This window comes from Camelus bactrianus, chromosome 22 (genome assembly GCF_048773025.1).
Source record: "Camelus bactrianus isolate YW-2024 breed Bactrian camel chromosome 22, ASM4877302v1, whole genome shotgun sequence".
Lineage (NCBI taxonomy): Eukaryota > Metazoa > Chordata > Mammalia > Artiodactyla > Camelidae > Camelus > Camelus bactrianus.
The window spans coordinates 5,782,300-5,808,247 of record NC_133560.1 but is presented as its reverse complement, the minus strand read 5'-3'; the positions used below and the strand labels follow the sequence as shown (position 1 = coordinate 5,808,247).

The 25,948-nt window shown below is 52.7% G+C and overlaps 1 protein-coding gene across 4 annotated transcripts in view; it reads right to left on the bottom strand.

The window, feature by feature from the left end:
• RASGEF1C (RasGEF domain family member 1C) overlaps positions 1–25,948 on the bottom strand; it is a 61,952-nt gene that overhangs the window by 23,389 nt on the left and 12,615 nt on the right. For 3 of the 4 annotated variants that reach the window (XM_074350110.1, XM_074350113.1, XM_074350111.1), the window contains exons 2-5: positions 20,360–20,454; positions 6,915–7,097; positions 6,631–6,753; positions 5,540–5,677 (exon numbers count right to left, since the gene is read on the bottom strand). In XM_074350110.1, the coding sequence (XP_074206211.1) occupies positions 5,540–5,677; positions 6,631–6,753; positions 6,915–7,097; positions 20,360–20,395 (480 nt within the window). In that variant the 5' untranslated portion in view covers positions 20,396–20,454. The remainder of the gene's footprint in view (positions 1–5,539; positions 5,678–6,630; positions 6,754–6,914; positions 7,098–20,359; positions 20,455–25,948) is intronic. The other variant, XM_074350112.1, reaches the window with a different exon arrangement.

Here is a 25,948-nt window from a genome sequence, read left to right as displayed (position 1 = left end):
GAAGCCTGCAGGATTATCAGGGGAGCCAAGAAGAGCACACATCAGGGAGGGTGACCAGGGTCCACAGCTGCCCTGGCCGTGTGGGCGGAGGGGTGGGGGGATGGGCACTGCCAGGGAGCTGGAGGGAGAGGAAAACGAGACGTGGAATGGGCTCTGCCCAGGGCGCTGGCCCTTTCCCCTCCTGTCTGCCCGGCCTAGCTCAGAGAGGCCTTCGCTGACTGGCCTTGCTGTCCACCCACTGCCCCGGGCAGTCCTTCTGCAGCCACCCTGTGTGACTTCCTTACAGGACCACTGTGGGAGACGGTCAGGGTGGTTTACTCCGAGTGATAGCTAGGCAGGGGCAGGGAAGACTGCTGACCTCTCTCTGTCACAGCCCAGGGCATGCAGTGGACACTTGATAACCGTTTACTGGACTGACATCCCTCATCACATAGCTCGGATGGGATTTTGACCCTGGGCTTGGCATAGGGACCACCCTTTCATCCCAGGGGGAAACTGATTATCACCCCTCAAAGACCCGAGTTTCCTAGGAAGGTGTTACTAGACTAGCTGGGTTTACTAAGCAAGAGTGTCCACACATTCCCAAAGGTTTGGTCGGTAACCCACGGAACAGGGCCCCCCCCCGACCTGTCCACAAATGGCTCTCCCAGAGGTGGAGTCAGCCCCCTTGAGCCAGCAGCCGGCCTGGGAGTGGTGGTGGGCATCCAGGGCCTGGCTTCCTGGCAACAACGAGGTGTCAGGCAGACAGGTGGAGTGTCCAGCAGGGCCTGGTCCCAGAGGCCTCGGAAGATAATGGCTGCTGGACAGTCAGTACTGCGAGGTAATTTCAGGTAGAAAGAGGGCACTGTCTTCATGCTGCTTTGAAACAGACCCAGAGGCATTTGCAGATGGGGCAGAGGGCTTTCCCGGGGAACTCCATGGTTCCTCAAGTCCCTGATGGGGCTCAAAGGAGCACTAAGTCCAGCCCTGGTGATGCCCAGAGCTCTGGTGGTGGACATGGTATCCCAGCCCCTTATGAAAGTTTCTCTGTGGAGTGGCCAGGGCAGCTGTGGCAGAGCCCTCAGGACACAGGGAACCCTGACCCAAACCCTAACACTCACCCTAACCCTAATCCCAGAGCCGTGGAGGGCAGACCCAGGGCACCCAGGGGTTGGCTGGGCAGCGTGGGGTAAACTGAGGTCCGACTCTTCCCTTTGTCACCTATGGAAGAAACATCCCCACTCAGCTTTGCTGCATACAAAAGCATGGTCAGCACGCTGCCTCCCAGGTCCTCATTTGAGTGCTGGGAAGATGTGCGTTGAGTCCAGCTAGAGCCAGCCCCAGTGACACAGTCAGTCACCGCTGAGCCCCACCTGACACCTCCACCAGCCCCCATCTCTCCACTGCCCAGCCAGTTGTCTTGGGGTGGCCACACTGGCTATTGAGTTCCCACATCTCCACTCATCCCTCCAGCACCCCATCTGGCTCCACCCCCGTCACCATCAGACGGTCTCCTGCTGTCACCCCAGACTTCCCGTCATGAAAGCCAGGGGCCACATCTCAGGAGTACCTGCCTCAGTGGCCCGGTTCCTCCTGCCTTGGGTTGTTAGCAGGATTGTCTGTCTGCACTGCGGTTGGATGCTGAGTTCCTCCTGCCTCCATCTATCCCTCTCTTTTCCACTTAATTTTTTTCCCAGTGGTGTTAACCTCCAGCTTTTCTGTTGGTTCTTTCCCAAATCTTCTGCCTGCCTCCCCTCTGAATGTGGAGATGCTCTTTGACCTCTTTGACCTCCTCTCATTTTCTCAGATTTCTATGCCCTGTGGCCATGGCCTGGGAGATGTCAGTGAATCTGGGCAGGCTCGGGGACCCGGGACCTATCACTGAGAATGCCGAGATGTTCCTGGTCAGGAGCCCACATCTGAAGCACCAGGGAGTGCCCAGCATGGCTCAGCAATCCCCTGGTGGCTCAGCTGCCCGCCCGCTGGGAGGACAGGGGCTGGCCTGTCTTTGCGATCGTTCCCACGGAGCCTGGGCTGTGTGCACAGAGCTGGCTGCCAGTGCAGAGGTCATCTCTCCAGTGGTGGCCTGCATGGTGGCCATGGTTCTCCAGGTGCCTCCATCCAAGTTCTCTTGGACCGGTGTTTTGTGATTAGAACCCATTTCTGGCCAGACAAGTACTGGCCCTTGTTTATGGGGTTTCCTGAACACGCCCACCCGAGCCAGCCCGTGGCCGATGTCCTATGGGCTCAGCCCAGCTGCACGGGCAGGAGCCCTGCACCCCCCAGCTGGCTACCCCTGTCAGCTTCCCAGCACTCACGCCCTTGTGGGGAGCAGCAGCCAGCTGTGCGAGGAGAAGGCAGGGCCAGTCCCTGGGAGCACTGCCTGTCACGCCCGCCTCCTCCTTTGGCCAGCCCAGTGGGGGTGGCCAGGGCACCGCGGTCCCCCTGTCCTGTCTCCCTCTGGCCTTCCCTGGGATCCCCCAGTCTCCCTCAGCCTCGGCATTGGCCTTCCTGAGCTGAAGCTGCTGAGCCCAGTCTGCTGGGAGCCTCCCCCCAAGGAAGGGTCTTCTGCCCAGCAGAGGGTGGCCCGGAGCAGGCACCTTGATACAGGGGCTGGGGTGGAAGGCTTGGATGGATTCTCCAGGACCCAGAGTCATGGAAAATGGCCTTCTCAGCTCCCCGCCGGCCCTCTTGTTCTCAGCTACCGAGAGGAGGTGGAGAGCACAGTGAGGGCATGAGTCTTCCGGGAAACGGCAGAGGGGGCAGGAAGAAAGAGAAAGCGGTCGCCTTTCACAGCCACTTCGATGGGAGAGCCTGACTCTGCCCTGGCCCTCTACTATCTCCTCCCCACCGCTGAGCAGCACTGTTCTCCTCACAGCCCTGAGAGGGGGGAATTATCATCTTTCCTCTTACAGAAGTTAACCGAAGGCTCAGAGAGGTTAAGTAACTTGCCCAAAGACACACAGCTCTGAAAAGGCTTGCGCTCACCTCACTGCATTGTGCATAGCACTTTATATCATTTGATCCTATCCCTGTGTAAGAAATCCTTTACAAGATAATGCTGTCATATTTTTGGAGCAAAAGATATAATGTCTATGATTTGTTTAAAAAATAATTTGGAGGGAGGGGGAAGTGTGTGAGGGGATAGAAGAAACAAGTTTGGCAGAACGTTGATACTTGTTGAAGCTAGGGGATGTGCACACAGAAGTCCATGGTTTCTATTGTCTGTCTGTGTATGTTTGAAATGTTCCATAACAAAAGTTCCATAAAAGTTCAAGATAATCCCCATGTGTCTGAATTTTGGGAGGAATTTGTTCCTCATCATAGCTCACATTCACCGAGTGCTGAAATGAGAGCACGTGTGACTTTAGAGACTTTCTGACGCAAAGCTGTGCTGTGGGAACAGTCATTATGTCCATTTTACAGATAAAGCTGAAGTTCAGAGAGGGAAAGTGTCTTACCCAGAGTCACACAGCTGTGGTTCCTGAGCCTGGATCTGGGCTCAGGAGGTCTGACCCACACCCCATGTTCTGAGTCCTGCGGCCCTGCCCCACCAGTTTGGCTCAGGGCTCACCAGCTCCTTTCCAAGCTGAGGCTGTGCCCGTGCTGGGAGGGCTGCAGCCCACCTGTAGCATTCAGGGGCGAAACAGCGCCCATAGGACATCCCCCTGAAGCAGGTGCTTTTTGGGGCAGGGCAACTAGGGGCTCACAAAGACACACGGGGCGCCCCAGCCTGGGTCTGCATGGGTGGGTGGGCAGCTCACACTACTCAGCACACTTAATTGTATTCCAATGAAAGGAATAAGAAATGCCCCAAGTGAGTTATTTCTGCTCTGAAAACCCACACCTGGTGGGTGACTGCTTTCAACAGCCCATTCACGGGTCTTGGTTGGAGCTTATTTTCATAGTTAAAAAAGAGTGCCTAGCACAGCCCTGACAGATTCTTGGGTGGTTGGTAAGGAGGCACTGCTTCTTGAGGAGACAAGCCCAGGACTTACAGCTGTCCCACACCACCATGGCCAGAATGGCAGAGTCTGCCTCTGAAATGGCTCCACCAATGGCAGAGGTAGGTCTGATAAGGGAAGATAATCCATTTGGTCAATGGCTTAGACCTCACACTGCTTGAAAGCCTATTGGGGGTGGGGGTAAGGAGATAACTCAGGAGAGTGGGCTCTCACCCCACTACACGCCCTCTACTCCAACCATCCATCCATCCATCCATCCATCCATCCATCCATCCATCTACTGTCCCTGCACCCATCTCTTCTCCACCCATCTGTCATTGCCCACCTCCCCTTTTATACAGTCACCCACCCACAGACCCATCAATTCACTGATCTATCCTTCCCTCCATTCTAACATTTGCCCTCATCCATCCATCCACCATCCATCCACCTATCCATCCATTTGCCCACATATCCACCTACCAACTCATCCATCCATTCATCCATCCATCCATCCTAACCATGTTCTCACCCACCCACCCACACCCATGCACAGACATCCACCTGCCCCTTCACCTGCTTTCCCATCCATCTGTTCATCCATGTACCCACTCACCTAGCCACTATCTCTGCCTTTCTCCTCCACTTCTTGCCATCAATCTTTCCACATCCACTTATCCCATAAATCTACCTGCCTACCCAACCACCCAAACATCTCTCTTCCCGGCTCCACTCATGCATCAAAGTAGCCAACTGTGTACCCAGCCAGTCAGTCAGTCCGTGTCTCCCTTCCCTGCTTCATCCTCCTAACCCATTCAATCATTGAGCCTTCTCTGACTGTGCTGCATCCCACAGCAGGTGGATCCCAGATGATCAGGGGATGCAAAGGAGGAGGAGGAGATGACCCTCACCTCCCCGAGCTCTCCAAACAGCTAACTTGCCTGCTATATGAAATGATCCCAGAGCAGAGCCTCCTCTTCTGAACCCAAGTTAGGCTTGGACTTTATGGCCTCCTGTCGCCCAGCCTGCCTGTGCAGTTTTCCCTGTGGCTCTGGCTGGCCCTGCCATGATCAGACCCACTTTGGGGCCTGTCGCTAGCTATCAGCTTGCCACATTCAGTCTCTTCCCAGTGACATGCACTCCCTGCCAGGGTTTCCACCCTAATCCTGGGAGGCAGGGATTTTGATTTCCTTTCACCTTTAAGTGCCTTCCCCAGAGTAACGCAGACGGGAGAGCAGGGCAGGACGTGGGGCGCAGAGGCACCTGATGCCGGACACTGGTTGCACCCCAAGCCACTGGGGAAGCAGGCTCTGCCCGGCCGGCCTTGTGGGTCACTGACAATGCCTGACCACGCGACCACAAGAGTCCACGAATGGTCTTCAATCGCCTGCCCTCTGAAGCCACTGATGGGAGCAGGACAAGAGAGAGATCCAGAGACCAGGCCTGGAACGGGAGGCCTGGCTTCCCTGCCAGCTCTGCAGTGCCTGACTCCCTGATGCGGCAGAAAGGGGCTGCTTTCAGAGGGGCTGCAGCAGGGAGCGGGGGGCCCAGGGCAGGCCCAGGAACGGGCTCAGGCCCTGGGTGTGAGGGAGGAGACATGGTGCCGGTGCGCCCACCTCGTCACAGGGGGCAATGCGGCCCACCACGTCCTTCAGGTGGCCGATGGTTGACTCCTCCTGGAAGTCCCGCGGGAACGTCTCTGTCCACTCGGCCAACAGCTGGAGCAGTTTGGGGCCAAACTTCCGGACCCGGGCCTGCAAGGCAAGCCGAGGGTTGTCTGAGTTTGGTGAGGGTTTCTTAGGAGGTGGGGTGGGGGTCACAGAAACAGCCAAGTTCCCAGCTGACCCCGCCCCAGGGCTCGGGGAGAGCACCTGATCAGTGTTGGCCAATCAGGGCAGGGCACACCCCCCATCTTGCATTGTGATTGGCTCACAGATGGGCATATGACCTAAGCTAAGCCAATGAGATCAGGTCGTTTATTCGTCGGGATCCTCTTTTCACAGGATTGGGAAGGGCAGACTGAGCCTGGATCAGCAGAGGCTACCTGTCACTGTGCAGAGAGCCGGCCTGAGCCAGTGAGGCTGGCCCACAGGACTACGGAGCAGGTGGTCTTAGGGGGAAAGGCCACTTTTTAACGATGTTTGAGCCCCGGGAGTCAGCGGTACCTTGAGACTTTGCAGTTACATGAGCCAGTGAAGTCCCTTTGCCTTAGGCCAGTTGAATTTGGGTTTCTATCATGGGACAGTGGAGCCCTACCGACACGTGTATAAATAGGTGGCCGCTGCCAGTGGGATCTGGCCAGGGACAGAGGAAAGGAGGTGGGGAACTAAGGGAAGGCTTGGGCGCCAGTGAAACCACAGAAGATGGAAGGGTGGAACAGAGCGTGATGGGGGCAGGGAGCCCGGCAAATGCTGCAGGGCCATCCCAGGCCACAGATGGCACGGGTCCTAGTCATGGGGCTCTGGGGCACCGGATCTGGGCTCAGTGTGAGCTCAAGGGCCCCCCTGGGGCATTGGAAAACCGAACTGGGGTTAGAGGTTCTGACTGTCCTTTCTGGCTCCGGGCCTCTGACAAGTCAGAAACCCCTGTGGGCTCCTTGTCAGGAGGACAGGGGCAATCACTGCCTCTCCAGGAGGCTGGTGCACAAGGGCACGGCAGGGGAGAGTGCGTACACTCAGAGGCCCCCCTGCTCTGCCCTGCCTCTCACCTTGTCCAGCACCGGCTTGTCCAGCTGCTGCTGCTCGATGCACAGGTGGCAGACCCGGGCCAGGAGCTCCCGGGGCTCGATGAAGAGGCGGGAGCTCAGCAGGAAGGTGAAGATGTAGGCTTTCTGGGGGGACATGGGAGAAAGGCATCACGTGCTCACAAAGGCATGGGAGGATGTGCCTCCCAGGCTATTCCACCCCCAGCCCCGGCCCTGCTGTCTCTCCCACACCTGGTGGAGGACAGCCCGTTCTGCGGCCCCTCCTCCCCACTGGGTGGGTCACCCACCTCGGGGTAGTAGTCAGCTGTGGGCACGAGTTGCTGGATTAAGGTGTCCAGGGAGGCTGAGGATGGCACTCCATCCAGGAGGGGCTGCCTGGCCTGCTCGCCATCCGTGGGCTCAGTAGGGGGTGGGCTGAGGCTGCCCGGGGTGACCATGTCGGAGGTGCTCAGTGTCTGGGGCATGCCTGCCTGCAACGGCAAGGGAGAGTTGGACCTGCTGGTCCCCAGGGATCCTGGCTGGGTGGGGCCTGCCTCCCACAGGCACTTCTGTGCCCACCTGAGCCCAGCAATCACTTCCTGGGAGGGACCCCTACCCCACAGCCACTGCAGCCCCTAGGAACCATCTCTCCTCTACTCTTAGTCCAGACCTTTTAGGGACTGGCTCTTTCCAGTACCTACTCCCAACCCCAATGAAGGTTATTTTTGACCAGGCCTGGACAGTCAGTATATTCTGCCTGCCGCTGACCACAAGAATGAATCAGGAGTGGACCTGATCCAGACTGGATGGCTCAGATGCAGTCCTAGAACGCTGTGGCACTTGGAAGCTCTTTCCCCTGGGGACCCTGAGCGGGTGGAATGGCACCGTTGGGACCATCTTGTCCCCACAAAGGGTCAGGAAGTTGAGAACATTCCTGAGGTCAGTGTGTGAGGCCCTGGATCCTGCTGTACCTGAAGCTGTTCTGTGGACTCCTCCATCACATGAGCCTGTTTAAGTTGAGTTTCTCTCTAGTGCAGCCAAATGGCTGTCCTCTGTAGCCTGGCATTCCAGGCTCTTTGTGCGTAGGACCTGCTGACCTGTCCAGCTATGCCCTCCTGCTGGAAGGCTCTCCCACCATCTTCAATTCTCCATCCCTCTGGGCATGGCTGATACTCCTCCTCCTAGGCGGAACCTTCCCTGCTTTCCTGCTTCCCTGCAGCAGCTCCTCCAAGGCTGGGCCTGACTCCTGGTGGGCACCAGCAGATCCTCCTCATCAGCATTGTTGAGTGCTTGGGGGCTGCTGACGCCTGGGGCAGCGAAAGCCCACCTGCGCTGTTACATGGCGACGGCTCCACCCAGACCTCCTGCAGGTGGCGCCAGAGCACGCATGTCTTCCCACCCAGCACTGAGTCAAGGGCCTGGCCTGCAGCAGGTGCCCGCCCACAAGTGTGCAGAGGAATGTGCTTCCTCTCAGGCTCTTTCACAGATCCCTACAGGCCAGTGCTCCTGAACGAAGCCTTTGGGGGCACTCAGGGCAAGAGTCCTGGCCAAACCTGTGACTGTTCAACCATGCCCCCATGACATTCAAGTCAGCCTGCAGTCTTAACCGTGGGGTCCTGCACGCTCACCACAGGGGCCTTCCAGGGATCAGTGTCCCCATCACCCTGCTCATCTCACCCCTGCTGCCCTCATGACAGCTCCTGGTCCTGGCCTGTTTCTGACTTATCCAGCCCCCCTGGGTGACCTGGTGGCCCTGGAAGTAGAGACAGAGGACTTGAAGAGTCAGAGCTGATGTGGGGGATCAGAGGGAGCCCCACAGAGGGCTGTCTCAAGGGTGTGTGGGGGTGGGTGTGGGGACTGGGTTACAGTGTGGGGAAGGTGTGGGAACCAATGTGGACAGCAGCCTGGACAGTCCCAGCCGTGGGGAAAGCCACAGCTTTATTTTCACCTTCCCAGTAAAGGTGTAAGTGTTCAATTTTCAGCTGATGAAACTGTAAAATTTCACAAAATTGCCTCTTGTCCATCATGGCAGGAAGGCTCCTGGGCATGCGGGCAGGCTCAGTGGGGAACAGTGGTCAGCTCTGGGGTGGGGCCGCCTCTGCACCACACCCAGGGCCCGGCACCTGAACCTCATTCCACAAGACAGAACACTCTTGAGGCCAGCAAGTTCTGCTCTCTCCTACCAGGCACCTGCCATCTTCTCCCTGCAGCCTGACCCAGATCCCGGTTCAGTTTTCTCAAAGATGAGCCAGAATCAGAGGTGGATGTGATTCTGGAAACCTCTCTGCTGGGCAGGGTGGTCTGTCAGATGGTGTGGGTGGGGCTGCAGGCGTCCTTTCTGGGGAAGCCAGGATGTCACAGCTTCAAGAGATGAGCTGGGAAGCTTCCAGAGCATCTCAGGCCTGGCCTGATACTGGGGGCTGAGTGTGGGGTGCTGGACACACGGTGGGGGTGGGGGTGGGGGTGGGGTTCGGACCCAGCTCGATTCTGGAGCAGCAAGTCACTGAGGCCAGGGGTTGGGTGGAGCTGGGGGCCAGGACCGCTGGGACTCACAGGGAAGCCCAGAGAGCAGATGGGCAGCCCGTGTTGCCCTCCCTCCTCCAACCCCCCATCACGCCGCCAGCTGGGCCCTGGCCTGGGCCTCAGTGCATGGGCTGTCCTCCTGCTGCAGCCTCTGGTGTCCTCCGGCTGAGGGTCACGTATGCCTGCGTGGGCCAGCTGCTGGCACCCTCTCGGCACAGCAGATGGCCAGGACCTCTTGGAGGCTGTCCCACTGGAGCTCTGCAGGGTGTGCCCGGGGAAGGGGAGAGGAGGGCGATGGCTCCCTGAAGTTAGATGTTTCCTTGAGATAGGGTGGGCGCAGGCAGAACCGCGGCAGTGTCCCCGCCATTCCTCCCGCCCCTCCTGGCAGGTGCGCTGGCGGACACCCTCTTCCCTCCAGCAGGGGCTCCAGTCGACCTGTGGGGGTGGGGGTGCCCCGCTCCCCCACACACTGTCTCCCATAGTAACTGATTTTGTTGGTTTCTCACCTACTTTTCCAGAGCTTCTTGATGCAAATACAAGAAAATATGAACACATATATTCCTCTTTTCTGTCCTATTACACAAAAAATTAGCACATTGCACCCACTCTCCTGCGCTCTTTTCACTAACAGCACATTTTGGACATCTTCCCATGCAGGTGCAGGACAGAGCACCTCCATGCTTTTTATTTTTCAACCGTCCCACAGTATTCCATTGTTTGGATGTCCAGGGGTAAATTTTTAAAAGCCAATGAGGAAGCAACGCAAATGTCCATCAGTGGATGAATGGGTAACAAAATGTGGTGTCTCCGTACGCTGGAATACTAAAAACCTGTCATTCCGTGCAGCCACCTTTATTCATTACTTTAGCTAGATCTTCTGGATAGCTTGCTGCAGCTTCTTCAGTTAGCACTGGCTGCTTCACCTTGCACTTTTGTTATGGACTCGGCTTCTTTCCTTAAACCCATGAACCAACCTTTGCTAGATTCAAACTTCTCTTCTGCAGGTTCGTCACCTCTCCCAGCCTTCACAGAACTGTAGAGTTAGGGCCTTGCTCGGGGTTGGCTTAAGGGAATGTTGTGGCTAGTTTGAGTTTCCATCCAAACTATTAAAACTCTCTCCGTATCAGCAATAAGGAAGTTTCACTTTGGCATCATTCGTGTGCTCGCTGGAGCCGCGCTTTTCATTTCCTTCAAGAACTTTCCTTTGCATTCACACCATGATTATCTGTTTGGTACCAGAGGCCTAGCGTTTGGCCTGTCTTGGCTTTTGGCGTGCCTTCTGCACCAAGCTCAATCATTTCTAGCTTTTGATTTAAAGTGAGAGACGTGTGACTCGTCTTTTACTCGAATACTTCGAGGCCATTGTAAGGTTATAATTCGCCTAATTTCAACATTGTTATGTCTTGGGGAACAGGGACGGCGCAGGAGAGGAAGAGAGACAGGGGCACAGCCTGTTGGTGGGGCAGCGGGAATATGTACATTTATTGATTAAGTCTTTATGGGCCCGGTTCATGGTGCCTCAAAAGAAGATCACCGTAGCAATGATAATAATAATGACAAAGCTTGAAATATTGTGAGGATTAACAAAATGTAACACAGAGACATGAAGTGAGCACATGCTGTTGGAAAAAATGACTTGACGCAGGGTTGCCACAAACTTTCAGTTTGTAAAAAATGCAATAAAATAAGGTATGCCTGTATGTAGTAAACTTTCACACTCTGTATAGAACCATTATTTTTCACCACTTCAAGTGAAATACAGAAAACACAGTCACCATTAGGTGGCTTTACCCTCTCTCATTTATATTGTAGCCACCTCATGCGTTACGTCTATATACACTGAAGACATCATCTGACAATATTAGCATCTTTGTTTTCAACCGTCAAACATATTTTAAAAATTCAAAGGGAGAACAGTCTATTATATTTACACAGGCATTTATCCTTTGTCGCCCTTCCTTCATTCTTGATGTTGTAAGTGTCCTTCTGGTGTCATTTCCCTTCTACCAGAAGCACTTCCTTTAGCAAGGTAAAAGAGCAGGTTATTGGCAATGAATTCTTAGTTTCCCTTCACATGAGTGTTTCTTGTAACAACTCCATTCTTGAAGGATCTTTTCAATAAATACAGAATTGTGGGCTGACAGTTCTTTTCCTTCAGCACTTTAAAAATATTGTTCCAATGGAATACTACTCAGCCATAAAAAATGATAAAATAATGCCATTTACAGCAACAAGGATGGCCCTGGAGAGTGACATTCTAAGTGAAGTAAGCCAGAAAGAGAAAGAAAAATACCATATGAGATCATATGTGGAATTAAAAAAAAAGACAAATGAATTTACATATAAAACAGAAATAGACTCACAGACATAGAAAACAGACTTGCCAGAGGGGATGGGGGTGGGAAGGGATAAACTGGGAGTGCGAGATTTGCAGATACTAATTGGTATATATAAAATAGATAAACAGGTTTATACTGTATAGCACAGGAAAACACATTCAATATCTTGTAGTAGCTCATGGTGAGAAAGAATATGAAAATGAATGTATGTGTGTTCACGTATGACTGAAGCATTGTGCTGCACACCAGAAACTGACACATGGCAAACTGACTATTCCTCAATAAAAAAAAAAATCGCTGTTCCAATCACTTCTGACCTCTATGGTTTCTAGTGAGAAATTCAGTCATTTGACTCATTCTTCCCCTGTAAGTACAGCATCATTTCTCTCGGCTGATTTGAGATCTTTTTCCTTTGTGTTTAATTTTCAATGGACTGATTATTATGTGTCTGGGTCTAAATTTATTTGTGCTTTATTCTGTTCTGGGGTTCTTGAACACGTGGATTTGTGTATTTGACTAAATTTCAGCCATGATTTCTTCAAGTATTTTTTGTGCATTGCACTTTTCCTCCTGCCTTCCTGGGACCCTGTTGACATAAACGCTAGACCTTTTGCGGCTGTTCCTCAGGTGCCTGCAGCTCTTTCAGCTCCCCCTGCTGTTCAGGCTGGGTAATTGCTCTGTTGTACGTGTATCATCCTAGAACCCGAATGGTGGTGCTTAAAATTAGTAGATGTTTTAGTCTTTCTTAAAATTAATAAATGTTCGTTTTCATTATGTTAATTTTTGATGGTCATGTTTTATTTATGGCAAGTGATACTGGTGATATAGGCAGGACTGTAAAATTTCATAACAGAATATTTCCACTTTAAGAAATGAATTGACTTTATTGAAAATAGTGAGCAGGACTACACCAGGCGGATCTGATTCTTTGCTGTGCCCCAAACATGCCATCCACACTCGGGCCTCTGCTAAGTTTTCAACTGTTTCCTCCATGTTAGGAGACCCCTCTTCTGTTCCTCTTGAAGGCCCAGCTGCAGTGGCCCCTCCTGGAAGAAGCCTTCAAAAATGCAGTAGACGGGGCGCTGGGGCCAACACATCTGGAGGCGCCACTAGCGGAACTGAGCAAAGAAAGGGTCCTCTGAGCGGCGGGGGTTATAGAGACAGACCTGGGAAGCGCTGGTCGCTGGGAAAGGGGGCATGAGTGGCAGACGATCGTGAGCTGAGTGAGTGCCAGCTCCTCCCTGAGCCTCAGTTTCCCCCCATGCACAATGGGGATGCTAAACCCGCATAGGCATGGAGAGGCTGTGAGTGACGGTGCCCAGCACAGCGCCGGGACTCGGTCAGAACCCTCACTGGCTACATCCTATGATGACATACCTCTAAAGTCCTTCTCATGGCCCATGAGGGGGTCCCGCCCACTGGGCTCCCAGCCCACCTCTTCGACCTCGTCCCTGATTCTCCCCTTGCACACACTGCTCTGTGCTTCCTGTTCCCTAACTAGGAACACCCTCCTCCAGGCTGCCACCAGGCTGCCCCCCTCTTATCGCCCATCAGAGCCTTCCCTGACCACGGGTCCACGTGCCACTCGCTGCCCGGTCACTCTCCACCCTGGGCCTCGTTTCGTGTTCTGGTGGCATGAAGTTATCATGTGTCTGATTTACTAGTGTGTCTCTTGTTCTCCCTGGGGCCGCAAGCCCCTCGGGGCACGGCTTTGTCCGTCCTGCTCATGGCTGCTCCCCCAGCCTGGCGGACACTCGCTATGTGAGTGAGTGAATAAATGAATGAGTAACAGTCACTAGGAGGTGACGCCGCAGCACCAAAGAGGGGCAGGGAAAGCGCTCAGTGGCGCCTGGCAGCAGCCGAGGCTGACAGGGGGGCCCATGCTGCTCCTCGGGGCTGGCCAGCCAGGCGACAGCTGCCGGGGAGAAGTGTGGCCCGTTTTGTGAGGGGGAAACAAGCATCTTATTTACCACAGAGAATGAATGTCAGACTCTGTGTGAATAACACATGTGCCACTGAGATGTGTGAACTGAGGACCCAGGAATGAAAGCGCTAACTGTTCCTCAGCTGAGATTCTTGTCACTCCCCCAGCCCCCTGCTGAGAGGCACAGCCCTGCCTGCCCTGCCCAGGCCCAGCCACTTTGTCCCCCTCAGGGCCACCACCCCTGATCAGGCTCACCACCCTCCTGTGACCGACCAGAGTCAGCTGTCCCCAGGTTCCTCTCCTGTTGAACCTTCTGACGGCTGCTGTGGCTCCAGCCCTCAGCTGAGCCTTTCTCTGTGCTGCTCCCAAAGGAGCTGCCCTGGCAGCCAGGTCGTGTCTTTCCTGCTCCCTCGTCCTCAGCGCCAAGTCCCAGGTGTGGGAGCTGCCCCAAGGCTGGGCCCCCTGCTCTCGGCCCCCGCCTCACCTCATGATGTGTGTGTCATGGGTGGGGTCAGGATGACCTCTCTGTGGCCCCCACCCAGCGAGAGCCTGGAGGGAAGGGGCTCTCATAAGCAATGCAGAACCCTCCAGATTGGGGCCCTCGAGTCCCAGAGAGCTGGGGACAGCCGGGTCAGAGGGCCACCGGTTCCAGGTACAGGGACCACACTGTGAGGCATGGGCCATGGCCTCCCATCTTAAGCACCCTGGGGCCGGGCCCCAGCCCAGGAGTGGGATCCCCACCCCTTTAACCTCCTCAGGGAGGGGGCACCCAGTGGGCAACAGGGGAGGACAACCATTCTCAGCTCAGGTTTCGTGGCTTCTGAGCTGCAGGGGCCTGGGACTTCCAGCTTCCACGGCTGAGCCCTGGAGGCAGGCCTCAGGTGGATTTGGAAGGTGTGAGCCACCTGGGGGGTCACAGAGCCCGGGGCCTGCTCACCCAGAGGGGGCAGGGCAGGGGGCGCCTCATATTCAGACACTGCAGACTGGAAGGAGGGGCAGTCAACCAGGACCATGGTCCCCGCGCCGCCCCCTCGTCCCCCATCCACGAGGACCACGGGCCCCGCCCCGCCCCCACCCCCCCACGCCCCAGAGTCGAGCACCCAGCACCCCAGCAAGCCCAGAGCCTGCCTCTGTGCTGAGGGGTTTGTTTCCAGTCGTTCAGTCGCCAACAGCACTGGGAGCGTCTGGTCCACCGTGCTCGGCACCCACTGCCCTGTCTCCCCGCTGCGGGTCAGCCTGGCCACCCGCACACCTGCAGGAACGCAGCCCATGTCTCCCTGTAATTTGAGGCAAAAATAGCCAATCCCATCTCCAAGTGTCTGCATGAGTCACCCACACCTCCTGACAAACACCTCTCAGGCGCTTTCAAGGACGGGAAACAGCTGGCAAAAATAAACGCTTTGCTTTTTCCTCCCTGCGGCTTCTGGGATTCGTTTCAGAGTGATCAGACTGTGAGGCGTGGGGATGTGCTCCGTCGGGGTGGGGCAGGGCAGGGAGGGGGTTCTTCTCCACGCCTGGCAGTGGGACAGCCCCCCTCCCCTGTGTGAGCCTCAGTTTCCACACCTATAAAGTGGGCTCATAATAGCCACCCTCCCCTCCCCTAAGGTGCATCCACTGGGGTCAGGAGCAGAGTCCGTGCTCCATCGGTGTGGTTCTGCCCACTCAGTGATGAGAGGCACGCAAGCTCCTGTCATGCCCAGATGGCCGGGTGGTCACCCCGGCCTCCTCCCCAGCCTCCTTCAGACAGGAGCTGCCCCCTGGCCTGGGCTGCCCGGCCCTCCACTGCCCCTTGTGTCACCCGGGCCCCTCTCTGAGCCCAGACCTCAGGGCCTGGCCAAGGGCACCTAATGTTGTCCAGATCAGGGCCCAGGAACCACAGGGTGGCTAAGGAGGCGGCGCCCGGAGGTGCAGGGATCCCTAGCAGTCAGGACAGAGTCCGTGGGGTGTGTGTGCAGCTCCCAGATGCTGCTGCCCCCAACTCCTCCCACCAAGGCCAGCCAGGGCCTCCCTGCTCCGGCCTGAAAGAGCTGGACCCACCTGCTGCCTTCCCCGGAATCCCTGCCGGGCCTCAGCCCGGAGCTGGGGCTGCAGCCCACCTGGCTGTCCTCCCCACGTGTGCAGCCTCCCGCCCTGAGCCCTCCCCTGCCCACCACCCTCCCACTCCTGCTCCACGCCCTCGCGCTTGCCATACCCTCCTCCTCCTGGATGACAGAGGCTGAACTTCAGCCCACTGTCCTGTCCTCCAGGGAGCCGGCCTCAGTCCCCCTGGCCGGCCAGAGCACCCTTTCTGGGCTCCCATGCCTTTTGCACAGCCTTCGGGGCACGTGTGTCCCAGGGCAGGGCCTGCGCTCCGTCTGGCTCGCTCGCCTACTTGCTCATAGCCAGGGAGGGTCTGGTTCACCCCTCTGTCCCCAGCACTGGTCCTGGTGGGCACCTGCCCAATGGTCTCTCCAGGTGAGTCACCTGAGGTTGACAAGCAGCAGCCCAGGTGTCCTGCCCTTTTAAATGGGGAATCTGCTGACCGGATTTACACAAGAGCTTTCACAAGAACCAGCATTTCTGCCTTTCCTCAAGAGCTCAGAATTGCTGGTTCCCACCTGCTACCTGTCCCTCCACCCGGGGATGCCGCCGCCGCACTGTCCCCATCACCTGCCCACCCTTGCTCTGCCTGGGTCTGATGACATCCTCTGTGGCCGCCTGGTGTTAGGGCACCTCAGGGGACCCTGGGCAGGGGTCCTGGCATCCTTGGACACACCGGAGGCCAGACCGTCACGCTGACCACAGCTGTGGGGGCCACATGCATGGACATCACTCCTTGGGGCCATTTCCTTCTAGCTAGAGATGTCTGTCAAGGGTCTGGAAAATCTTAATGGACAGAGAAATAATTTCACTTCTCCCCTGAATTTGGAAATCTGGGGGAAGGAGTGAAAACACGTGGGGTGGTCCCAGAGAGCCGGGCAGCTGGGTGACCAGATGGGGCTGCACCTCCCCACCCCGCCCCCACGGACAGCGGGAACTGGAGAAGCCGCGCGGCCCAAGTAGGGCCTGGGTGACACCCAGCAGGGCCACTTAGCTGAAAATAACTCTGAGAAGCGAGAAGCTGCTTTTAAATACTTCTCATTCTTGCTATAAGAGTAGGATCTCACAGCTGAACTTTAACAAATTCGTCATCGTCTTTTCTGGGAAGGACGAGGGAAGATGAAGTCATCAGTGTTGTAATAAAACAAAGAAACACACTGTTTTTCTCTGGCTTCGCTCAGGAACGTGGAGCAGACGGAGAAAAGGCCCTTGTCGGAGGGGCCGGGAGGTGCGTGCGTGCGTGCATCTGGGTCTCGCAGCCGATGGCTCCACTCGTGACCCTGGGGCTCGTCCCCGGCCAGCACCGTGCGGCGTGTGCGCAGACATGACGGGGAATCTGCTTCCTTCCAGACTTGCTGAAAAGCAGCTTGGCTGTCATCTGCACTTCACAGAAGGGGCAACTGAGGCTCAGAGAGAGGGCCTGACCTGTGCTGGGTCACCCAGCTGGATCGTGGGGGGACAGGATGGCCCCCAACTCTTCCAAGGACCCAGACGGACGTTTGGGCTTTACTGACTTTGAAGTGGGTCTGGGTAGCCCACACTTGGGGCTGACCTGACTTGGGAGGGTCTCCACGCAGACCCCAGGCAGCCCGCTTGGGGAAAGGCCCAGGCTGGAGGCCGGGCTCCACAGAGCGCAGGTGCCAGAGGCTGCCCCGGGGCACAGCGTCGACCCCGGGAGCCGGGGCAGAGCAGGGCCTCCCCAGCCACCGTCCTGAAAGATGGTCACGGAGGCGATGGTGTTAGAACCCTGTGTAAGAGGCCACTTGGCCCCTTCTGCAGAAGCCAGTGAGCTACTCAGGCTGAGACCTCCCACCACTGGAGGGAGGGCCATCCTGGTCAGATGCGGGCACTGGACACCAGTCCCTGCCCTCAGCACCCAGAGGAGGCTGGTAGTCACCAGAGTCACTCCTGGAAAACGCAGGTGTCTGCGTCCCGCCCCAGCTCGTGGACAGCCCAGGTGGTTCCGATGCTCAGCCAACCAGATCCTTCACCCAGAGGAGTCTCAGATTTGGGGACTCACAGACTACCATCCACCTGGGGCCCTTAGGCAAGTCTTGTCCCTTGCAGACCTTCCTACTAAAATGGACACGGTGCAACGCCTCACTTGCAGGCAGGAGGGTATGCCATCATGCACCAGACTCACAGCCCAAACGTGGTTCACACACCCGAATATTAAGAAAGCACAACAATGCCCTGGCAAAAAGGGGGAAAAAGGGGACAGCCAGTTTTCCCTCCAACAGATGCATCAGACTGTCTGGCAGTAGCAGCAGTGATGGGGGAGGCAGTAGGAGGGATCAGAGTGACAGTAGGGGCCCCAGGTCACCGCCCTGCCCCCGCGTGGACTCCTCACTCAGCCCCTGCTCCATCCACGCCGCTGTTCTCAGCCTCCTCATTTCAATGAGGCGACCGTGGTTGAGTGACTCGCCCCTGCAGTGCAGGGAGCTGGGGGAGCCACGCCATGACCTGGGGTGTGACCCAGAGCCCAGCTCACCCACCTCCTCCACTCTGGGCCTGGGCCACACAGGTCAGCGCGTGGACTCCCCAAGGGGGGCTGGAGGAACGAGGATACCCACTGGGAGAGGTCTTCGCAGGGCTGGGGACACCTATATAGGCCAGGTGCTGGCAGGGTGACATGGTTGGGGCTCTCCCGGGCACACCTGCCCCAGGCAGCCCCTTGAGTCCCCTAAGAGCCTGTCTCTGGCTCAGGACCTTCAGGACACAAAACCCTTCCTTTCAGCATTCACTGAACAACACGCTCTAAGGTCACTTTCATGATGTTTCCAGGCCTGACCACTCTCTGCACAGCTAGTCACTTAATTACATTCTTCATATGAATTCACATTTTAAAATTAACATCTTCCTTACCAATAATATCTGTGAACTCATGGGTCTAATGTGCTGGCCACGTGCTTTTTAAAATGCCTTGAAATAAACATGTCAACACATAACAGTGACTGAACGGCGGGCAAGCTCTGTTGAATTCAGTCCTCAGCCCAGCCTGAAGACACAGTGTTGCTGGCCCCTGAGGACAAAGGCTGTTGGGTGAGGTAAACTATAGGGCCTCCAGCCCTGGGGTCCCTTAAGTGAATCAACCTGCCTCTTCAACATGCCTGAGACCTGCAGGGACCTCTGTCTCTGAGCCTCGGCTGGTCACACTCTCCAGCAGCAGGGGGCCCACGAGATGGAGGCCGCAGAGGGCACCCCCTCCCCTCGGCACCCCCACCCTGTGGGCTCCAGTCCACGGAGGGCCGAGGGGCACCAAATGGTCAGCCATGCTGACTGCCTGCTTAATCGTGCAAAGACCTGGCTTGAGCGGCTGTCAATCCTGTCATTCGGACAACGACATCCAGGCTCTGTCCGGGCTGTCAGGCCAGCCCAGGCGCCACCTATCACCCTCCGGGCCCTGCCAGGATGCGCGGGGAGGCATCACGGCTTGTGCCAACGGGCCCTGCTGCTCAGGTGACAGGGGCCTGGCTTTCTGGGACTAATACTTGTCCTCAATAGAGATCCAGCCACACAGACACTCTGAGCATTGCCACTCCAGCAATGGCAGCTGGTAGGGCCCCCTGCCTGTGTCTCCTCCAGCCCTAAACCGTCAGCCTGGCCTCCTGGAGGAGGGGGCTACAGACAAGATGGGCTTCCAGGGATGGCGACTTTGCCAGCACGTGGGGGACCAGGATGCGGGGCGAGACCCCCAGAGGGAGAAGGAGTGGCTGGGTGAGGGGCAGTGAGCTTGGCCTACGGGCCATGGAGTGACTGCAGCTACTTCCAGAAATACCCACTCGTGGGGGAGGATGTCTCTGGGGTCGTCTGTGCATCAGCGGCCTGACCCTCTCCCCCTCTAGGCCTGCCTCCCACCCGGTGGGTCTGGGGCCTCAGTAGCCTATTTCAAGCTGAGTTCAGTGAGTGCGGGTGCTCTGCCCACCCAGCAGTGTCTCCAAGGAAGCAGGCTGTTAACCGGCTCCAGTTTGAGCCTCCTCTCAGTTCCAGCAGCCCCCGCACAGGCCCTCAGAGGAGTGTCTGCACAATCCGCCCGGCCAGGCTGCAGCGGCACGTGGACCGGGGAGCCGGGAGCGGTGAGTGAGAGGGAGGCCCAGGCTTGCCTCCAGGGCCCACACCCAGACCTGGCCCTGCTGCGGCTGCCCAAGCTCGCGGGCCTCCGCGGCTTCTGCCTGCCCAGCGTCTGTCCCTCCTTCTGCCAACAGCATCCATTCCATACGCCATCTCTTGCCTGCGGTGTGAGGGCACATGGCCCGAGTGGCCACCTGGGGCAGGAACTGCCTTGGCCTAGATTACTTTGGGGATGGACATGCAGTTCTGGCCCGGCCCCTCAGTGCACTCCACCCCCAGGCTTCAGGATAGATTCATGGGTAGGCATGTCCCTTGGGGGGTGTGCACCAGACAATTCTTGGGACACTTCTTTGGCCTGGCTGCTGCCTTCAGACACTGAGACTTGCAAGGTCGCCTCTTCTAAAACCAGCACTCCCACCACTGCTCTTTGAGTTCCAAGACCCAAACAATCAGAAGACAAACTGCCACTCGGCGGCTCAGACTGGCACGCACGCTGCACTGGCACAGCACTTCACAGTTTTCCCTTCACAGATGTCATCTCTCCTGGGTCCTTGGTCCCTGCCTATGTGCTCAGGAGCTAATAAGCCCCCACCCCAGGCTGGCCACCAGGAGGCAGCCTAGAACCCGGCTTCTGCCCAAGGGACGGCCAAGTCCACTCCTACATGCAGGGCCCCTGGGGAGGGTATCAGCTTCCCTTCCAGCCTTAGCTATTGTTGCTGGTTTGTGTTTTAACTTTGTAGTGAGGTATAGCATACATCCTGAAATGCACACACATTTCAAGTGTGCAGCTAGGTAAGTCCTCCCAAAGTGAACACACCTGCACAACTGGCACCCAGATGTAGAAACAGCACATTTCCAGCTCCTCCAAAGTCCAGCCTGGGCTCCTTTCCACTCACTGACCTTCAATTCCAACTGGAAAGAAAAATGAAGAGGGAGCACCATGTAGGAAACCATCACTGGTAAAGACAAAGCCTGGGACGTGCAGCTTCCAGAGGGGTCTGCACACTGAACGCAGGAGAGAGAAGGCGAGGGGGGGCCCCAGTGCCCTGCCCGTGTGCCGTGGTGGGCAGCACGCCCGGCGTGGGGCTGCCCTGCCCCCCTCCCATCGCTGGGGGTCGGGAGGCCTGCTCAGCCTCAGTCCCACCCCGGATCTACACAAAAGAAGCGAGAACACGGTAACTACGTGGGTAAACAGAAAGACTTTCTTTCTTTTCATTTAAATAGCAATAGTAATTGTTCAAAGCAAAAATAGTGTGGTGTGGGGTGTATAAATCTGTGGAAGTAAAGTGCATGACTACGGCACTGTGATGGGTTGAATAGTTTCCTACCAAAAAGATATGAACTTCTAACCCCCAGTGTCTCCAAATATAACATTATTTGGAAATAGGGTCACTGGCAGATCAAATTAGCTAAGATGAGGTCATTGTAGAACAGAATGGGCCCCTAATCTAATATGACTGGTGTCCTTATACGAAGATGGCCATTTTTGAAGACACAGACACACTGGGAGGACATCATGTGACAATGAAGGTTAAGATCAGAACCAAAGACTGTCAAAGATTTCTGACAAACGACCAGAAGCTAGGAGGAGGCACGGAAGGATTCTCCTATTGGTTTCTGAGAAAGCGTGGCCCTATTGATACCTTGATTTTGGACTTCTACCCTACGAGTGAATAAATTTCTGTTTTTAAGCCAACCCAGTCTCTGGTTCTTTGTTACACAGGCCTCAGTAACAAATACAAGCATAAAGGCTGAGAAAGGAGAGCGGAAGCACCCTGCTGTGAGGCCCTACATGCGCAGCAGCATAGCATCACTTGAAGGTAGACTGTGCTAAGTTAAAGATGTGGTGGGAAGAATTCTAAGATTGCCCCTCAAGTTCCCACCTCCTGGTGTACATGCTCGTACAATCCCCTCTCCTTGAGTGTGAGTTAGACCCACGAATATGATGAGTGGCACTCCTGTGATTAGGTTATGTTATATGGCAAAGGGGAAGGGAGTTTTACAAATTTAATTAAGGACCTTAATCAGTTAGCTTTGAGCTAAGCAAGATTATCCTGGGTGAGCCTGACCTAATCAGGTGAGCTCTTTAAAAGAAGGTCTAGAGGTCACTCACATCAGAAGCTCTCCTGATGTCCCTGAAAAAGTAAGCTGCTGTGAGTTCTACAGCTGCAAGGAAATGAATTCTGCCCCCATCTACATGAGCCTGGAAGGGGAGCCTAAGCCTCAGACGAGATGCCAACCCCAGACTCATGAGACTCAGGAGAGAATCTAGCTAAGCTGTCCCTAAAACCCGACCCATGGAGACTCTAAAATAATAAGTGTGTATTATTTTATGCTACCAAGATTGTTTTAATATTTTAGGCAGCAACAACAAAAATAATACAGTGTATATTATGACACCTAAATCAAGCCCTAAAATATAACACAGGGATAAAGCTAATAAATCAACAAAGGGGATAAAATAGGATCATTAAAAATACACAATTAACCTGAAAGAAGTCAGAAAAAGAAGGTAAAAGGGTCAAAGAACATATAAAACAAATAAAAAATAAAGAGCAAGACAGTAGATTTAAATCCAACAATATCAATAACCACCTGAAGTGTAAATGATCTAAACAATCCAATAAAAAGGCAGAGATTTTCAGACTGGATAAGAAAGCTAGAACCACACAGAACCCTCTCTTTAAATATAAAGACACAAACAGAGGAATAGTAAAAAGATGAGAAAAGGAAAGAAAGTTGGCATGTCTACATTATTCTCAGACAGAGTAGATAAAGAGGGCCACTTCATAGTGACAAAGGGGTCAATTTATCAAGAGGACAAAACCATCCTAAACATGTCCTCATCTAGACACAACATTGTAAAATGATGATAAATCAATAAAAAATGTTAAAAAAAAGAAATGTCCTCATCTAATAACAGAGTATCAAAATACAGGAAGCAAGAACAGATAGAACTGTGAGAAGAAGCAAACCCACAACTGTAGCTTAGATTGTAATACCTTCTACTCAGTAATGGGCAGAAAAAGGAGACAGAAAATCAGGAACCCTTAAACATCACCAAGTAACTTAAACTGATTGATGTTGATAAAACCCTTCACACAATAACATCAGAATACACATTCATTTCAAATGCACATTCAACAAGATAGACCATATTCTAGGCCATAAAACAAGTCATAGTAAATTTAAAAGGACTCAAGTCACAGAAAGTATGTTCTTTGACCACAAAGGAATTAAATTAGATATAATTAACAAAGATATCTGGAACCCCCTCAAATACTTGGGAACTAAACAATACACTTCTAAATAACTCATGGATGAAACAAATTATAAAGGAAATAAAACATATTATGATCAGAATAAAAAAATACAACATATCAAAATATGTGGGATGCAGCTAAAGTAACACTTAGAGGAAACTTTTTAGCAGTAAATGTCTATATTAGAAAAAAGTAGATCTCAAACCATGTACTCACGCTGATGACCTCAGCTTCTAATTTAAGAAACTAGAATAAAAAGAGCAAATGAAACCCAAAGTAAGCAGAAGAAATGATCATATACAGAGCATAAATCAACAAGGTAAACAGCAGAAGAACAATAGAGAAAAACAATGAAACAAAAAAGTGTTCTCTGAGAAGATAAAAAAAAAATTCAGTAAACTTCTAGTCACACTAGTCAGGAAAAAAGAGACACCACAGAACTAACCAGTATCACCAATGAGAGGGGTGACATTAATGCAAGTTCTAAAGACATCAAAAGGATAACGGACAACTTTACACCAACCGACGATTTAGATAACATGGGAAAGTTTCTCAAAAGATACAAATTGAAAAATCACAAAAGAATAGGTAACATGAATAGCCCAATATCTGTCAAAGAAAATGAAGTCAAAGCCCTTTCCATCAGGAATAAGAAAAGGATGTCTTGCTTTCACCACTGCTATTCAGTATTGTATTGGAAATTCTAACGAGAGCAATGAGACAAGAAAAAGAAACAAAAGCCAGAGGCACTAAATTTAAAGGAAATGGGGGGAAGGTATAGCTCAGTGGTAGAGTGTGCGCCTAGCGTGCATGAGGTCCTGGGTTCAACCCCCAGTGCCTTCACTTAAAAAAAAAAAGGAAATAGCAGAACTATCTTTATTCAGAAATGACATGATCCCACACGCGCAAAGCCCCAAACAACCCAAAAAAACTACTAGAGCTAATAAACAAATTCAGTAACGTTGCAAAAATACAAGTTTAAGACACAAAAATCACTTGTGTTTCTATATAGCAGCAATTAGCAATCTGAAAAGTAAATTAAGAAAACAATACTTATTATAGCATCCAAAAGAGGAAAATACCTGAGAATAAATTTAATCAAGAAGGTGAAAGACTTGTATATTGAAAACTATAAAATAATGTTGAAAATGTAAGAAAACCTAAATAAAAGGAAAGACATACTATTGTAAAAGCAGCCATACTGCTCAAAGTGATTTATACAGTGTAATCCCTACCAAGATTCCAATGACCACTTTTTTGCAGAGATCCAAAACCGATCCTAAAATTCATCAGATACTGTGAGAACAGAGTTGGAGTACTCAAAATTCCTGTTTTTAAGACTTACTATAAAGCTACAGTAATCAAAACAGTGCAGTACAGGCATAAGGATGGACACACAGAGCAATGAAATAGCATCAAGAGTCAGAAATAAGCCCATACATTGACGGCTAGCTGAGTTTTGAAGAGTGCCAAAATCATTCAATGGGGAAAAAGTCTCTTCAACAAATGGTGCTGGGACGAGTGGATATTCATATGCAGAAGAATGAAGTTGGACCTTACCTCACAACATATACAAAAATTAACTCAAATTGGATTAGAGACCTATATATGAGTTAAAATTATAAAACTCGTAGAAGAAAATATAGAGGGAAAGCTCCATGACATTGGATTAGGCAATAGATTTGTAGATATGACATCAAAAGTGTAAGCAACGAGGAAGAAATGGATAAATTGGAGTTCACCAAAATTAAAAACTTGTGTGCACCAAAGGGCATTATAGAGACTATAAAAAAGACAAATTAAAGAATGGCAGAAAAGATTTGCAAACCATATATCTGATATGGGTCTAGTATCCTTGAATATGTAAAGAACTCCTACAACCCAACAACAAAAAGACAAACAACACAATTAAAAAAAACAAACAGACAAAAGGCTTGAATAGACATTTCCCCAAGGACAGTATACAAACGGCCAACAAGCACACGAAAAAATGCTAAGCATCATTAGTCATTAGGGAAATACAAATCAAAACCATGATGAGATACCACTTCACATCCACAAGGATGTCCATAATCAACAAAGTGGAAAGTAGTAAGTGTTGGTAAGGATGTGAAGAAACTGGAACCCTTCTTCACTGCTAGTGGGGATGTAAAATAGTCAGCTGCTGTGCAAAAGAGTTTGGTGCTTCCTCAAAAAGTTAACCAAATACTTGTACATGAATGATCACAGAAGAACTATTCACAATAGCCAAAAGGTAGAAACCATCTAATAGTCCATCAACAGATGAATGGATAAACAGTGTGGTATGTACATACAATGGAATATTAGTCAGCCACAAAAAGTAATGACGGACTGATACATGCCACAATGTGGATGAACCCCAAAAATGTTAAGTGAAAGAAGCAAGACACAAAAGGTCACATACTGTATGATTCCATTTCTATGAAATATCCAGAATAGGTACACCCGTAGAGCTGGACACAGATTAGTGTTGCCAGGGGCTGAGGGGAGGGCAGAATGGGGAGCAGCTGCTTAATGGGTATGGGCGTTTATTTTGCAGTGATAAAAGTGTTTGGAAACTACACAGAGGCTGTGGTTACACCACCTTTGTAATTTACCATATTAACAGACTGAAAAAGAAAAACCATATGATCAACTCAAGGATGCCAAAAAGCATTTGACAAAATCCAAAATCAATCCCTGATAAAAAACTCCCAGCCATCCAGGAACAGGAAGGAAGTTCCCCAACTTGATAAAGGGCATTTATGAGAAACCTACAGCTCATATCATACCTAATGGTGGAAAATTGAATGCGTTCCCCCTAAGATCAGGAGGAAGGCAAGGAGGTCCACTCTCATTACTTCTATTCAACATTGTACTGGAGGTTTCACTGGTGTAATGAGGTAAGATAAAGAAATGAAAGGCATCCAGATTGAAAAGGAAGAAATAAGACTGTCTTTATTTGCAAATGATGTGACCACCTATGCTGAAATTCCTTTGGAATCTGTAATAAGAGCACTGTAACTGATACATGAGTTTGGCAAGGATGCTGTATACAAGATTGACATACAAATATCAATTGTATTTCTATTTACAAGCAACAAGATATTAGAAATTAAAATTTTTAAATATGACTTACAATA